The sequence below is a fragment of the Arachis duranensis genome, chromosome 2, assembly GCF_000817695.3.
Source record: "Arachis duranensis cultivar V14167 chromosome 2, aradu.V14167.gnm2.J7QH, whole genome shotgun sequence".
NCBI lineage: Eukaryota > Viridiplantae > Streptophyta > Magnoliopsida > Fabales > Fabaceae > Arachis > Arachis duranensis.
This window is the reverse complement of record NC_029773.3, coordinates 12,545,750-12,561,863: the sequence shown is the minus strand read 5'-3', so window position 1 is coordinate 12,561,863 and position 16,114 is coordinate 12,545,750. Positions and strand designations below refer to the sequence as shown.

The following is a 16,114-nucleotide window of genomic DNA, read 5'->3' as shown; positions in this document are numbered from 1 at the left end:
AAACACACACAACTATGTACACATTATTACTGGCTATTGTTGCCTTGTTTTTGTAAGAAAAACGAGATAGAAACAGATATGAAATGTGTGTGGAGAATGCCAAGGGTTACACATATTTTTTATAGCTGCTGAAAATTTGTCCTATCGTATCTCGTTTACAGTATAAATGAGTACTGTAAACGAGATAAGTATATCTTGTTTACACTGCAAACGAGATATACACGTGTTACATCCACGTGTCTTATCTCGTTTATACCGTAAACGAGATACGTGCAGAATTATCTCATTTATAATGTAAACGAGATAAGAGAGTGATATTTATTTCGGTAAATATTTTTAAATTGTTTATTTTAATAATTATTATAATTAATTTATTTGTTAAAATAAAAAATCCGACATCCATGTATTATCTGACATGTTAATATATTACCATTTGGCAACCAGTTACAGAAGTTGCTTAAGTCAGATGATTGGAGGGTCAATTAAGGATTTTCGACTTATGGATAAACGATTTATCCTTTGGCCAAATAATGAACGATAAAAAATGATATTTACTTTTGATATAACTTAGATAACAATGATTGAACCTGCGGGAAACGGGCGAACTATTTTATTTTATTTAAAAAAAATAAACTTAGACTACGTGGTTTAAAATTTTTGGTTATTCACAGTATTCTTTAGTCTAGTAGAATAAGGATTAATCCATCATAAATCTGAATTTTATTTAAAAATCTGTCATTAATCAATGGGTTACTACATGTATAAGACAAAATTTGAACCATCAATACTTGTTTAAGTGGATAAATGAGTTGATTAACGCAAATTGGTTGTCATTTAAAGTTTTAAACAGACAAAAAATGAAAACCTACTTGCCAATACACACCTAAGTGGCCAAGTTCCAACGTTAGGCCTGTAACATTTCGAATTTTTGGATAATTAAATTTATTATATTTGTTGAGAATTTTATTTTAAGAAAATTATTTTATTGAAAGTAATTAAATAAAACTCTATGATACTTTAAATTTAAAAGTAATTAGGAGTTATATATAATTTTTTATAATAATTAGAGTTTAAATTAATTAAAATTTTATATAATCTTTATTGAATATTTAGAATAATTGAATTTATAATTTTTATAATTGAAAAATAAAAAAAATTTATAATTTAATTTAAATAAATTTTATATGAATAATTTATGATTTAATTTGAGTTTCTTATTTTTAGAAAATAATCTATTAAGAATGATTAAAATGATTTTATAAATTCTTTGAGTTTAAGTTAATTAATGTTCTTGTAAATTGAGTTTAAGTTAATTAATGTTTTTGTGTAATTTTATTATAATTAGTCTAAATAAATTCTAGTATAAATAAATTATGTTATTAATTTGAACTTTTAAAAATTAATTTATTAAAAATAATTAAATTTATTTTTTTATAAATATTTTAAATTTAAATTAGTTAATATTTATGTACAAATTTTATTGTAATTAGTTAGTTCATTTAAATTGAAATTAAAGTTCTAATAATAAAAAAATAATAATAAGATATATAATTTAATTAAATAATTTAATTCCCAAATTTGTAACCTAACCCTAACCTCCCTCACCATACACACTTTTCCCCTTTCTCTAACACAACGCAGCAACAGTAAGAAAGAAACAAAGAAAAGAGAACCAACGAGCGAAGGGACGGAGCTGCGATTAGAAGAGAGGATGTGCCACGCTGCTGCCGCTGTCCAGCCGCCTCGCCACCGCCATCGCGTCACCGCCAAGCCATCGCAGGAGAGAGAGAGACGTTGAGACAGAGAGCTGCCGCTACGGGAAACGCGTTGGAGGAGAGGACGCCGCCAGCCCTGTCGCGCCTGGTCGCTACCAAGCTCGCCGTCGGAGATCGCCGTTCCGTCACTGCTGCTACGTCGCCGTCGATGAAGCTTCTGCCGCCGCCGTGAATCGCGAGCAGAGGAGGGGGAGAAAGAGACGAGTTCGTGAGGGAGAAGCAGCGCTGCCACCTTGCCGCCGTACCTCCTTGCTGCCGTCGAGCTGTCCGCTGCCGTTGTCGCCGTTCTGATCGCCGGAGAACTATCGTTGGAGCCGCCACTATCCTGGTGAGGTTTATCCCTATTTCTGTTATTCTGTTCCTGCTATGAAGGTTGTCGTTAAAGTATTTATGTTAAATAAACCTGTTACTGTGAATTACTCCGCTGCCGTCGCCAGCCGTTCTGATCGCCGGAGAACTATCGTTGGAGCCGCCACTATCCTGGTGAGGTTTATCCCTATTTCTGTTATTCTGTTCCTGCTATGAAGGTTGTCGTTAAAGTATTTATGTTAAATAAACCTGTTACTGTGAATTACTCCGCTGCCGTCGCCATTGGAGGTAGGTTCGTTGGTTGTGTAAAGAATGAAGCTGTTGGGTTGCTGGTTGCGGCTTAGCCAATCGTCACGTTGCAACCGCGCCTTCAATTCAGTTTCTGCGAAATTCGAAAGTTGAGGTAGGGGATTTTAATTTGAAATTAACTGATTTAATTTATGAATGCCACGGAAGTCTAGTGGGTAATTGCAAATAATTTGTGATTGTTTGGAATGACTGAATGATAAGTTTGAGTTGGACTTGTGACTGAATTTAATGAGTATGTGTTTGACTTCTTGATTATTTGGGAATGTCTGATTCATTTGTTAATTATTATGAATTGTGAATGTCTGATTGATTGAGAATTGTCTGTTTGATAATTGTTGAGAAAAAGGTTGGTCAATTGTTAAGAAAAAGAGAACCCGTAAGGGTGGTTAAGTCCGAGTTTTAGAGGAGGTGCTGCTGAGATTTTATAAATTATTTTATAAAAATTTAGATTTGGGAAATTATATTATTTGATTTTGAATTTATTGAAAAGAATAGATTTTGTTTTGGGTTTTATTTATTATATTTTGAGTTGAATTTATTAAAGAAAGAATTATACTATTTTGAGTTCGATTTATATAGAAAAGAATTATGTTTCGATTTTAATTTATTTAAGAAAAAGAATTGTTTATAAAATTAAAAAGTGAGTATCTTTTTAAAAGTATTAAGGGTAGACCTAAGTGCTTGAAACAGATTTGATTCAAGATTTCAAAGGTAGAGATTATGAAACGATTTTGGTGGTTGAGGCTTTTGGGAAAAGAATGTCTAAGAAAGTTAAGGAAAATTTAAAGAATGGAAAGTGGATTTTGTTTTAATTAATGGTTTCAAATACGGAAAAAAAACCCACGAATTGATAATCATTGATTCCGGGAATAACCCACGAACTGTTGATAATCATTGATCTCGGGGATAACCCACAATTGGGAATTGATTTGGCATTCTGCTTCTTGAATTTGATTTTATCCCAATTAATAATGTTTCTAATAATGTAATTTATTTTTGTGTTAAAATTCTATGTTGCTTCATGAATTTGATTTTGATTTTGTGATGATGTTGGCTGTTAGTCTTTGTTGATATATATAGTTATGTTTGTTAATCAATGTTAGCTATGATTGTATTTTCAATTTTTCACCATCTCTCTCTTTCTGCCATGCTGTGTTCATGCCACTCCTCCTACGCAATCCAAGAAAGATACCATTAGGTTAGACATAAAATAAACACAATATATATTTCTCTTGTAGGCAGTAATGTTACAATAATTTGTAACACGTAGGGTCAAATTCTTTTCCAATTCTGCAATGTGGGTAACTATGTACTCAATTAATGTGATAAATCATGTGCACCACCAACTAACACATTCACTTTATTTCATAACAGGAAAAACCTTATTGAGAAACGAAGAGAAAGAGAACCGTAAGTAACATGCCGAATTGCAATGACAAACAACAGAAGATGTGGCCTTCTCAAACTTGTTTCTCTTCGCAATGCTTCTCACTCTTCCTCAAATGCAAAACCTGACTCCCATTTGGCAGCAACATTAACCGCTAAGAAGAGTGTTTCTGGGTTCCACACTAACATTGATGATGCTGTTGCCTTTTTCATTCGCCTCATGAATGAGCACCGCACTTCATCTCAACTCGAACTTGGTAAGATTTTGATGTCTGTTGTTAACATGAAAGAATATCCCACTGCTATTTTTCTTTTTGCACAAATGGAGTTTAAGGGTATCGCTCCTTCCATGATTAGTCTGAGCATGTTGATCAATTGTTTTTGCCATTTGGGTCAAATGAATTCTGCTTTCTCTGCATTGGCCAAGATTATCAAGATGGGTCATGAATTGAATATCATAACACTGACCACACTCATCAAAGGGTTCTGTATAAACGGCAAGGTTAGGGAAGCCCTACGGTTTCATGACAAACTAATATCTCTAGGTTTTCAGCTTGATGAGGTTAGTTATGGGATCTTAATTAGTAGTCTATGTAAAATGGGGCAAGCAAGAGCCGCCATGGAGCTTTTGCAAAAGCTAGAGAGTTATACAGTTAAGCCTAACATAGTAATGTACAGAACAATTATTGATGGATTGGGTAAAGATGGTCTTGTAAATGAGACACAAAATTTGTTCTCAGAGATGATTTCTCGAGGAGTTTATCCTGATGTTGTCTCATACAATTCTCTGATTCATGGTTTGTGTTGTACCGGTCGTTTAAAAGAAGCAACTCAATTGTTGAATGATATGGTTGTTAAAGACATTAACCCAGATGTATGTACCTATAACATTCTAGTCAATGCATTATGTAAAGATCGAAGAATAATAGAAGCCAAACAAGTGTTTGATATGTTGATGGACAGAGGAATCAAGCCTGACGTAGTCACATACAATACATTAATATATGGATACATTTTAATTGGCAAAGTGGATGAAGCAGCAAGTTTATTTGGTGATATGAAGAAAATTGGTCTGGCTCTGTGTGTCTGGAGTTATAGTATTATGATAAATGGATATTGTAAACACAAAAGATTGGATGAAGCTGTAACACTCTTTAAAGAGATGCCCCAGAGAAATTTGATTCCAAGTACCGTAACATATAATTCTCTTATTGATGGCTTTTGCAAATCAGGGAGAATACCTGATGTGCAAAATCTTCTTGAGGATATGTATGCTAGAGGCCAGTCCCCAAATATTATTACTTACAATATCTTGTTGGACAGTTTATGTAAAGGTAGTCATCTTGATGTTGCAATTGAATTATTTCAGAAAATTTTTGGCAAGGGGGGTTGGTCCTTATGCCATACACCATACTGATCGATGGATTGTATAATCACGGGAGAGATAAAACTGCTGAAGAGGTTTTCAACCTTCTCCATAATAAAGGTTGGCGAGATGTGAAAGCATTTGATGCTATGACCAATGGGCTGTGTAAGAACTAAGGAGGGCTTGTTCGACAAAGCAACAAGCTTGCTATCAAATGGATGGCAATAGTCGTGCTCTAGATGATATAACTGCTTTTGCAATTGTTCATGCTCTTGAGAAAAATGAAAAAGAAAAAGTAGAGAAGTTTCTTTGTAAAATGATCTTTAGAGGCATGTTGAAGCAATAAAAGAAGGTAATACATTATTGTTTTTCAACTAAAGCTGTTTCTTTTTATGTTGAAAAGTTTTATTATGATTTTTATTCATCCTATTAAGGTTTAGAGTAAGATTTGATTTGAGGCTCTGTCTTAGGACGAATTTCTAGACTGCCAAGTGCTTACAAGGTGGTTTATACATGATTGTGCAGTATAAATATATAGAATTCAAACCAACCTATATAAAAACTTAGTATGGAACTTAAGGATTGACAAAGAATGAACTATTAGCTAGGTGAGCTGAAAAAGTTTATTGCTTTTATGTCAAGAATGATGGACTATTCATGGCTATATCATTACTGAAGTCTAAACATTCCTATGTCCTCAAAATTTTATTATAACCTTGTGTCATTGGTTAATTTCTTATGTTTAGAATATTTAGGGAGTGTAGTTGGAATTACTATGATCATCCATGTACTTTTTTTATTTTGAATCTGGCTAGTGATTACCTTTACGGAATTTTTTTTTAAAATAATCTGAGCAGTAAATAGCAAACATTCCTTGGTTTCCAATTTATTCAGTGTGTTTTCCTTTCACATTGGCTAAGAGAAGTTTAATCCTCACTTTCTTGGTTGCACAATCAAACTTTTCAAATGATTGGTTTGCTTTTGGACTGTGTAGCATTTCTTGGAGAGTTAATAATCAAAATCGTCCTTGAAAGATACCTCGATCTCTATTTTTGTCCCCCAAAGATAAAATTAATCAAATTTGTCCCCCAAAGATATCCCATTTGATCACATTTGTCCTTCCGTCATCTCTGTAGCTGAGTTGGCAAACGGTCACTGACGTGGGCCGTTAACTGCCAACGTGGCAGACAACCAAAATGACGCCGTATTGATAGAAGGCTTTCCTAGCCTTGAAACGTCGCCGTTCTTCTCTTCTTCTTCACAGTTTTTCTTCTTATTCTTCTTTTCATCATCTTCAATTCCCAAGCCTTGCAATTCATCAATACAAGGTTCTTCTTCACCTTTCCCCAATTTAGCTCCTTCTCCAACCAGAGACCTTCACCTCATCGCTGCCTTCTTCGCGCCCTTTCTCGACGGCACATGCTCCGGGCAGCTCGTTCTCTGGTTCGATCCCAATCACAGCATCAGAGGTTCCCTCGGCTGCGGCTGGCAGTTGATCCTCTTATCCACACTCCGCACTCCGCACAATGCTTTCGGTGGCAGTTTCTTCTTCTTCTCTCTCTTCCTCCCTCTTCCATTCCCCTTCACTTCTCAGCCTCAACACTCATCGGCGCCCTTTCACTTTCACTTCTCCACCTACTCCACAGGGTCTTCATTCTGTTTGCTTCTTCAACGCACCTAACAAACCCGATACCAATTGGCCTCTTCTCAGCCGATGGGAGGTACTTTGGGAATGGCAAACCGTTACACTAACCTCTCTCGCTTGTGGATTAGGATTTGTTTTCAAAACCTTATCATGGAACTAACCACATCCTAATAATAGGATTTTAATTTTAATCCACTAATTTATTCACAGGCAGTTTTGTTTTGACAGGTTTGGTTGAGGCCACAGCTCTTCCATATCTGGGAATTCGACCTGAGGTGCTTAGTATGGAACTATGGATGAGAAAGCAGAGTTACTCTTTTTAGATCAGGGGTATGCTAATACTAAATACCTACCTCTCACTTATTTGCTTTTATAACTTTGGTTCTGAGTTAATTATTTTGGCAGCATCACAACTGATGTTGTACTCGGAATTATATATGCCATTGCCAGCAATTTCCACCCACTCCCTCAAGACTTGTTCAAATATGGTATGATCAGTTAACAACCCTTCAATTATATCAAGGTTTCTAAGGTTAACATTTGTTACTTCAATTAAGTTCATACTTCATAGTCACTTGTTTCCACATCTAAATGTTGTTTTAGAATCCACCTTTTTGTTCTAAAGCTTGTCTTACTGAGGTGTTTAGTTAGCAGTTTGCCTACCTTGAAAAGTTACAATGTTATACACCTATGAGTGTTGAGGCTAAAAAGTGAAGTAGGTGGAGAAGTGAAAGTGAAAGGGTGCCGATGAGTGTTGAAGCTGAGAAGTGAAAGGGAATGGAAGAGGGAGGAAGAGAGAGAAGAAGAAGAAACTGCCACCGAAAGCATTGTGCGGAGCGCGGAGTGCGGAGTGCGGATAAAAGGATCAATATCCATTTTCAGTCAGTACTTTTTACAAATAGATGGTCTGTAACTTCTACTCTTCCTCAGAAATAGCAGGAATTCCTGTTGAAATGTAATGGTGTTTTGATTTGGATTGATTGAATGAGTAGATATTATTGTGTAGTAGTGTTTCAGCTCGGAGTTCAATTTTTTAACTTCACCTTTTGATGGCTAATGCTGCTATTGATACTGAATTTTGAGGAGAAGAACCTCCGGAATCGTTGTTTATGAATAGTGCTCTTAAGAGGATCCTATTAAGGACTAGTTTGACTAATTTTTAAAATTTGAGGGATGAAAATAATTTATAACTGGACTTTCAAGGACTATTTTGATTATAAAAAACTTTTTTACATGTCAAGTGACACGTGGCATACTGACCTACCACGTGGCACTTAACGTGACACGTTATCATCCAACTGACGGAAGGACTAACGTGACCAAGTCGTGTATCTTTCGAGGACGATTTTGATTAATTTTATCTTTCAAGGATCAAAATGGAGATCGAGGTATCTTTCAAGGACGATTTTGACTATTAACTCATTTCTTGGAAGTAATTTTTTAAGTGATCTTCCAGAGAACAATATTTGAGAAGGTTGAATAAGTGAAATATGAGAGACTGAAAGAGGCATTGTTTCTGTCGCTAGCAATTTGAAATTGGTTTTGAGATATAACTATAAATTATGGCCATCAATTGGAACTAAAGTACACCAAGTGTCTCTCCTTATACTTAAACTTGGCTACTATTTATCTCAAAAACATGATGAACATATCTCTGCAAAGTTGCTTTTTCTTCCAGCTCCGTTCTCATGTTTCTTTTTAGAATTTAATGAAAGATCGATCTTTGTTCAATATTTCAAAATCTTTTTAAAATTTTGGCAGTGCAATTGTTTAGGATACAGCTAGCACACAAACCTGTTACATATTTCTCCAAGTTTTAAACCTAGCACAATCCAATTGTTGTCTGTGTTGAATTTTTTTTTTTTTGGTCTAATGTAGTTATTATTTTAAATGTCAGGTAGGATTTGGGAAAGCAGCAAGTATTTTTTTTCTTTGCTTTTAAGTATGTGAATCTCCTTTGATCACCAACGTCTGAAATGCTCTTTATTCATCAAACATCATGCTTCGAAATGCAAAATCATGGTTGATTGAATTTGATAATGGGAATCCATTCCATAATTCGTCCACCATCCTTTTCTTGTGATAGTACTTTAAGAGGGAAGTGGGTATTTTCACTCTCTAATTGATAATGCCACTCTTTTATTGTATATATTTTCCAGATCAACAACCATGTTAGTCGGCCACTCGTGAACCTCGAATTTCTCGTACTCAGAGTCACCAGACCACATCGGGACCCAACTCTTTGACTCCTTCCTTATTTTTTCCAATCTGCTGCGCTGTATAGGTGGTAGAATACCAGTGCTCGAACTAAGCTTCACTTTGTTCCTAGAGATTGACCTCATTGCATACAGTCTGACTTCCTCTAACAGTGTAATGATAGGTTTGGCTCTAGCTTCTTTGATTCTTGAGTTGAAGACTTCACAAGCATTGTTGCAGATATTGTCTATTTTAGGTGCGTTGCTGAAGAAAGCCCGGCTCCAAGAGTCTCTAGGCCACTTGTTCAAATACTCACAAGCTTCCTTGTTAACCCTCTCAATCTTTTTTATACTCTCTAGGAACCCATCTTGGCTGGTGCACCTTGCACACTCCCATAGCAACCCTCTTAGCTGGAGATCTTTCCACTACTTATTGAAATTCTTCCATAAGTGCCACACACAGAATATGTGATGGATACCTGGAAAAACCTCCTTAACAGCATGGATTAGGCCCTGAATTTAAAAAAGAAAACAGTGACATACATGTTATCGAGCATCAAACTGATCTCTTTAGTTTTATAAGTGACATCAATTTAGTCCCTACAATTTTATAAGTAACATCAATTTAGTCCTTGTTCGTTGCATTACATATCAGTTCAATATATATGTACCAGTTCATTAAGCAGTAGTCAATCTATTTAGGCAAAGTAGGATTTCATTATATACACAACAGTTTAGCAGTTCAGCATATATAAAACGAAATTATACAACAACAAAACAACAAATATTAGAGCAGCCTATACAAATTATACCAGAATAGCCTATACAAATTATACAAACTATGCAATTACTGATGCTAATATCAGAGCAGCCTATACAAAGTATACCAATTATGCAATTACTCATGCTAATACCAGAGCAGCCTATACAAATTATATCAGAGCAGCCTATACAAATTATACAAATTATGCAATTACTCATGCTACTATCAGAGCAGCCTATACAAATTATACAACAACAAAACAACAAATAAATGGATAAATTGTACCTTCTGCATATCTGAAATGAAACAGAGCTTGTTTTGCTTATAATTTCCCAAGTCTTGATGAAGTAATTCCAAGAACCACCTCCAGTTTTCAGTATTTTCAACAAGGACAATTGCATATGCAATCACATATATGTGATTGTTTGCATCTTGTCCAATTGCAGACAAGATCTGGCCACCATGCTGGGTCTTCAGAAAAGCTCCATCCAAGCCTATGAGCGGTCTGCAGCCAGCCAGAAACCCTTCTTACAGGCACCCAAGCAGATGTACATCTTTTCAAATATTGGTTCATCATCAGGGTTGGGCTGAGGGATAACTCCAACTGTGACAGTAGAGCCTGGGTTACTCCTAAGCAGTGTCAGCCCATAATCCCTTACCATCCCATACTGGGCAGCAGCATCACCATACACAACAGCCCTAGCATCTCCTAAGGCCCAAGTCAGTGAACACTTGCTTAGTTCCAAGTCACATTTTGTCTTAAAATACTGAGCAACCTTACAGTGTCTTAAGTTAGGATATTTTCGTAGCTTCTTCACCAATTTTTCGGCCAGCCACTTCCTATTAGCCAATCTATTTTTGGTTTCCCTTGCACAACTGTGATCATCATTGAACATCTTGATCTGCTAGCAATTATTCAGTGTTGTTAGCAGCATACACAAACCATCCACAGTTCTCATCCTTACACACTGCTCTCATTCTTACATTATCATTCTTTTTAAACCAAATCCTTCGACCCTCCTGTATACAATATTCACACACAGCCTCTTTGAATTCCATCTTTGTAGTAAATGTCATTCCAACAACAAGGCTAAGCTCCCCAAACCTACCTTCATCTCTGAACACGGGAAAAACCTCATCCGAATCAACCTCCTCCAATTCATCCTCAGAGTTTGGAGGAGTCTTCAGTTCTTCTGAGTGCCATGAGTCTCCACCATCAGATTCCTCATAACCTTCATCTTGGGCATCATCATATGTTCCCATGGACCCGAACCTAGGAATTGGTCCAAAAAAAACGTGCATCATCCTCAGAGCCTGAATCAGCACACACGGGACCATCATCCTCAACCATTACATCCCTCTTCTATTTAGAAGTTTTCTTATCTATCCTAGTTCTGAATTTCACATTTGTTTTTTTCTTTCCTGCTACTCTCTCCACACCTACATCTTCCTCACTAAACACTAAATCACCATCAGGCCGATATGGGTCATCCTCCTTACAACCATCACCTGCTTCACTATCTGAGGAATCCTCTGATCTAGACAATCATATGTTCTGTTTGGGGCTGTTTTCCTTTACCATTACGTCTTACACTAGTTCCACTAGCAGCTGCTCTTGTTAATGGCCTCCTTCCATATGGTTTTGGTACTGCAGATTTTACATTCCTAGTCCCTCTCCTTGGTACAGCAGACTTCTTGGTCTCTTTTGATTTCGACCATGGTTTAGGAATTTCAGTGGGGAGCGACATTTTTTTGGGTGGGTTTTTCGGCTTGGTATTACTGGGTTGAGTCACTGTTTTGGGGGTGGATTGGGGTTTGACATAGGAGTTGCAGTGGGGTAAGGGCGTATTTTTTTTTGCTGGTTTACTAACAGTAATTGAAATAGGTGGGAGCTTTGTAGTTGAGTCTGATTTTTTGGTGGGAATAGTGGTGTCATTTGGTGCAGAGGTTGGAGTAGATGCTGCTGTGGTGGGAATTGGCTCGGCATTATCATTGGTGGTGGGGTTTGGGGTGGGATTCAAATCATGTATCACCAAGTGCTCCTTCCCTTTAGATGAAACTGCCTCTGCTTCCTCAATGTACAGAGGTTCTGAGACTCCATGTTCATAGTAAACATGAACAACTCCCTTGTTCTGCTGACCAAGGTAGCACATCTCCAACAGCTTCTTGTCATTTGTTAAAGCCCTTATACCATTTTGCAACGTCCTATTAGGAACTAGCCACCATGTTTGACTGACCTTGTCATATCCAAGATCCTTGTGGTAGTCTCGGACAAAGAAGACATCCAGTTTTTCTGTATCAACTCCTGGCAACTCAGAGACATCTCCACCATTGTAAGTCACACCTCCATTAACATCTGTGATGAATGATCCTCCATGGTGAAATAGGATGGTAATCAAATCATCACCCATCTGCAATTTAAAAAATTTTATTCTTATATCAGCCTCCCTAAACTTCAACCACATTACCAACTTACTAACTCCATAACTAAAACTGTAACTGCAATAAACCCTTGGACATAGAAAACAAGTTTCCGTCTTAACAAAAACCCCCTTAGTTAGCCTAACCACTAAGAAACCTCCTCCTGATCAAACCCTAGCCACTACCCCAAAACACAAGCATGCATTCCAACACAAAACACTCCAAGAAAATATTTTTCCCCTTGTGAATAATAGATTAACAACAAAATTCAAAAAACAGAACTTCACCACACATTTATATCTTTTTTTGCGTACCTATATCAGAGAAATTCGTCTTCACAACTCTCTGTCTGATGCAGATGATGAAGGCGATTCTCTGGAGCTTAGGTTCTCCACCGAAATACGCTCCGGTGACTGCAATAGCACTGGCGCCAGTGAAGAGGGTAACGGAGAAGAAGAGAGCTCTGCTTTGTGTTGTGTTTATGTGTTTGAGTGTTTGAGTGTGGGATGTGATACGTTAGTGTAACGTTGAGGGAGGGGTTTTTTTGGCATAAAACAACGTCGTTTTATGTCTTTTTGGTGCCACCCCACAAACGACGTTGTTTTGGGCTGCTAACGTGTCACCAACGACGCCAGGTCAGCTTTCTGGTTGCGCCAACTGGACGAAATTCACTAGAAAGACCACTATGAGTACCGGAGATCAACTTCAGGGACAATCTAGACAAATTTTTAACTTCAAGAATTACTTTGAACCTCAAAGATAACTTCAGGGACCACTTTGATGCTTACCTCAACTTCAACTCGTTTTTACAAATCTCTTGACCATTACCTTTTAATCCGAATCTTAACTTAAATGAGAGAGAGAGCACACTATAGAAGACCTTACTTTTTTGCTTTCTCTTCTATTCTTTATTCCTAAATGTTGTGAAAGTGATGCTTGGATAAATACTCCACGGCTATTGGAATGCACAAAATATAATCTATTTTTAATATGCTATATGAAAAATAAAAAGGTTCCTTATGTGTCTCTAAATTTTTTTTCAACCTATCAGATTCAACAAATCACATGATCTTATTCCATTACTCTTAAAAATATCTATCCTACCCACAAAGGCATAAAATTAAAGAAGTATAGAGTTGTAAAATATCACTAACAAGAAAGAAGTCAACTCAAACAACAATTCCAAAAAATCAAGAAAGCATTTTTGTATAGAAAATACAAATTTTTAATAGCCTCATAACATTTTAATCTAGCTCTATATTAAGATTTAAAAAGCACACAATTTTAAAAAGTGCTAAAAGTCTGACAAATTAAATACTCTTTGCCTTTTTTTTCTTTGTTAATTTTTAACCATATTTAAAATTTTCAAAATAATCATGAATCTCAGTGGATCAGCTTATGGCACAATGAATCATTTTCCAAAATAAAATAGATAAAGCAATAACTTTAATGGTTTAAAAAGAAGAAAGGTGATATGAGTAATATGATTATGTGGTGACTTAACAACCCTACAAATAATTATTCGAAATCACAAAATCAAAATATAAGAAAAAATTGTATTATTAAGCAGTAATTTACAGAAATAAAATTATATTTAACCTAAACTATGGAATCAAAGATTTGAACTTAGTGGCCCTATATGATCCTTGATTTGGAACAAGAAAGAGCTTGAACCTATGAATCATAGGTTTTTGAACAGTAGTTTGTATCTTGTAGTCTTGACAATACACAAAACAATTTGTATCAACTTTGGTATCACCGACCACCAGAAGAAATGTATAATTCGCACACATTAAATAAAATAACAGCAAAAAAGATCTCTAACTACAAAATAGAAGACAACTACAAAGAGCCAAACATTAAATACAAATAATATTTTCAAACGGAACAAATAAATCCAGGAGTAGATTAAAGTGAGCATGAGATAAGGATCTAACATGTTAAATTTCACGTTTAAGAGTTATAAACACCAAAAAAAAACACTCCAAATCAACCAAAGAACAATGCATTTAAAACAAAATAAGATTATACCATAATATATTAAATAAGGCATGCTTGAAACATCAGAACTCACAGATTTATCAATTAAAATCAACTCCATAGAATTTAGGAGGAGCTGACCACTGAAATTGGAAATAGTCCAAAGCCTACTCATCCTTACCTTAAGAGTCCATGTTTTCTTTTCAGGATTAATCTTATTTATCATATTCATGGGAATTCTTATTTTAAAATGGGATAAAAGAGGTGAAGGAAAAACCAGACTACAATTTATAAAACAAACTCTATTAAAAAAATAATACAATGGGCCAGAGAAAAGTGAGAAAACTCTGAATCAATCCATGAGTACTGTCTCTATTTATAAACACATCTCAATTAAAAAATTTTAATTTTAAAATAGATAAACTCTTTATTTTGGAAGAAAAAAATCAAGCAAATAATATATGGAAAGTTGAAATTGGACATTCAAACACATGAGACAGTGAACACAATACAACTCTGAATTAGTGTAAACTCTACTGACCTCTGATATCTAATGAAAGATCTTCGTCATGACCACTACCGGTAATCTTCTCTCCAAACTGTAAGCTAATAGCAATAGATATACAGATAGAGATATGTAGTAAAAATCGCGGGATAAAAGGACAGATAAGGAAGAAAGAGAATAATTAAATATAACCCATTTATTCAGTCCGATATAATAATCATGCATATGATTCTTAAGGGAAAAAAAAAGAAGGTATGAGATTTGAATATGAATCATTATTATGTAAGGGTTCTACCTTACATTTTATCTTATCTTCAATGGATGCAACAAACAAACAACAACAACAACAAAGCCTTGTCCCACTAAGTGGGGTCGGCTACATGAATCAAACGACGCCATTGTGCTCTATCATGTATCATGTCTACAGAGAGACCGTTTACATGTAGATCTCGTTTGGCCACCTCATGGATGGTCTTCTTAGGTCTTCCTCTGCCTTTCGCCCTTTGTCCATCTTCCATCTCATCCACCCTCCTGACTGGATGTTCTATCGGTCTTCTTCTCACATGTCCAAACCACCTGAGACGCGATTCAACCATCTTTTCCACAATGGGTGCTACTCCAACTCTCTCCCTTATATCTTCATTCCTTATTCTATCCAATCGCGTATGACCACTCATCCATCTCAACATCTTCATCTCTGCCACACTCAGCTTATGTTCGTGCTCCCCTTTAGCCGCCCAACACTCCGTACCATAAAGCATAGCCGGTCTTATAGCGATGCGATAGAATTTACCTTTAAGTTTTAAAGGCACTTTTTTGTCGCATATAAAACCAGATGCACTCAGCCATTTTGACCAACCTGCTTGGATCCTATGATTTACATCCTGTTCAATTTCTCCATTATCCTGTATGATGCACCCAAGATACTTAAAACTTTTAACTTTTCGTAGGATGTTTTCTCCAATCTTCACCTCTATTTTAGGGTTTTCCCTTCTCAGACTGAACTTACATTCCATATATTCTGTCTTGCTACGGCTTATGCGCAGACCATACACTTCTAAAGCTTCTCTCCATAACTCCAACTTCTTATTTAGGTCTTCTCTTGACTCTCCCATAAGGACGATATCATCGGCAAAAAGCATGCACCATGGCACAGGCTCTTGGATGTGCTCTGTGAGTACTTCCAAGACTACTGTGAAAAGGTATGGACTTAAGGATGATCCCTGGTGTAATCCTATACCAATAGAAAATTCCTCTGTCGCACCACCTTGAGTCTTCACACTAGTTGTGGCCCCATCATACATGTCTTTAATTGCCCGAATATATGTGAACCTTACTCTCCTCTTTTCTAAAACCTTCCATAAGACCTCCCTTGGTACCCTATCATACGCTTTTTCCAAATCAATAAACACCATATGTAGATCCATTTTATTACTACGATACCTCTCCATCATCCTTCT

At 36.1% G+C, this 16,114-nt stretch overlaps 2 protein-coding genes across 9 annotated transcripts; one reads left to right on the top strand and one right to left on the bottom strand.

Annotated features, from left to right (window-relative positions):
- The first annotated feature begins 1,582 nt into the window (after positions 1-1,582).
- LOC107473592 (pentatricopeptide repeat-containing protein At1g12775, mitochondrial) lies at positions 1,583-7,847 on the top strand. 8 transcript variants are annotated; one of them, XR_008005861.1, is made up of 6 exons: positions 1,583-2,103; positions 2,377-2,487; positions 3,768-4,036; positions 5,149-5,497; positions 7,019-7,120; positions 7,196-7,847. XR_008005861.1 is itself a non-coding variant. In XM_021135076.2 (5 exons), exon 3 carries the CDS (start codon positions 3,826-3,828, stop codon positions 5,194-5,196), a length of 1,371 nt encoding a protein of 456 aa, XP_020990735.1. In that variant the 5' UTR covers positions 1,583-2,103; positions 2,377-2,487; positions 3,768-3,825; the 3' UTR covers positions 5,197-5,497; positions 7,019-7,120; positions 7,196-7,847. The 8 variants fall into 8 exon arrangements, 6 of the variants coding, with proteins under 6 accessions (XP_020990735.1, XP_052113105.1, XP_052113107.1 ...); XR_008005860.1 differs by lacking the exon at positions 5,149-5,497; XM_021135076.2 differs by having other exon boundaries at positions 3,768-5,497.
- A 1,054-nt stretch (positions 7,848-8,901) lies between these two features.
- Positions 8,902-11,011, bottom strand: LOC107473620 (uncharacterized). Its single transcript, XM_016093201.1, has 6 exons — positions 10,733-11,011; positions 10,301-10,650; positions 10,034-10,253; positions 9,900-9,908; positions 9,798-9,806; positions 8,902-9,411 (listed from the first exon to the last, which is right to left on the bottom strand). Exons 1-6 carry the CDS (start codon positions 11,009-11,011, stop codon positions 8,902-8,904), a joined length of 1,377 nt encoding a protein of 458 aa, XP_015948687.1.
- Positions 11,012-16,114: the final 5,103 nt, after the last annotated feature.

What these genes read in the sequence shown, in the direction of transcription:
- LOC107473592 (XM_052257147.1), top strand. Translation starts at nt 3,826, where the DNA reads ATGACAAACAACAGAAGATGTGGCCTTCTCAAACTTGTTTCTCTTCGC.
- LOC107473620 (XM_016093201.1), bottom strand. Translation starts at nt 11,011, where the DNA reads ATGGGAACATATGATGATGCCCAAGATGAAGGTTATGAGGAATCTGAT. An exon ending in GGTTTAAAAAGAATGATAAT is followed by an intron (nt 10,651 to 10,732) that starts GTAAGAATGAGA and finishes AATTGCTAGCAG; the next exon opens with ATCAAGATGTTCAATGATGA. An exon ending in GAACCAATATTTGAAAAGAT is followed by an intron (nt 10,254 to 10,300) that starts GTACATCTGCTT and finishes GGCTGGCTGCAG; the next exon opens with ACCGCTCATAGGCTTGGATG.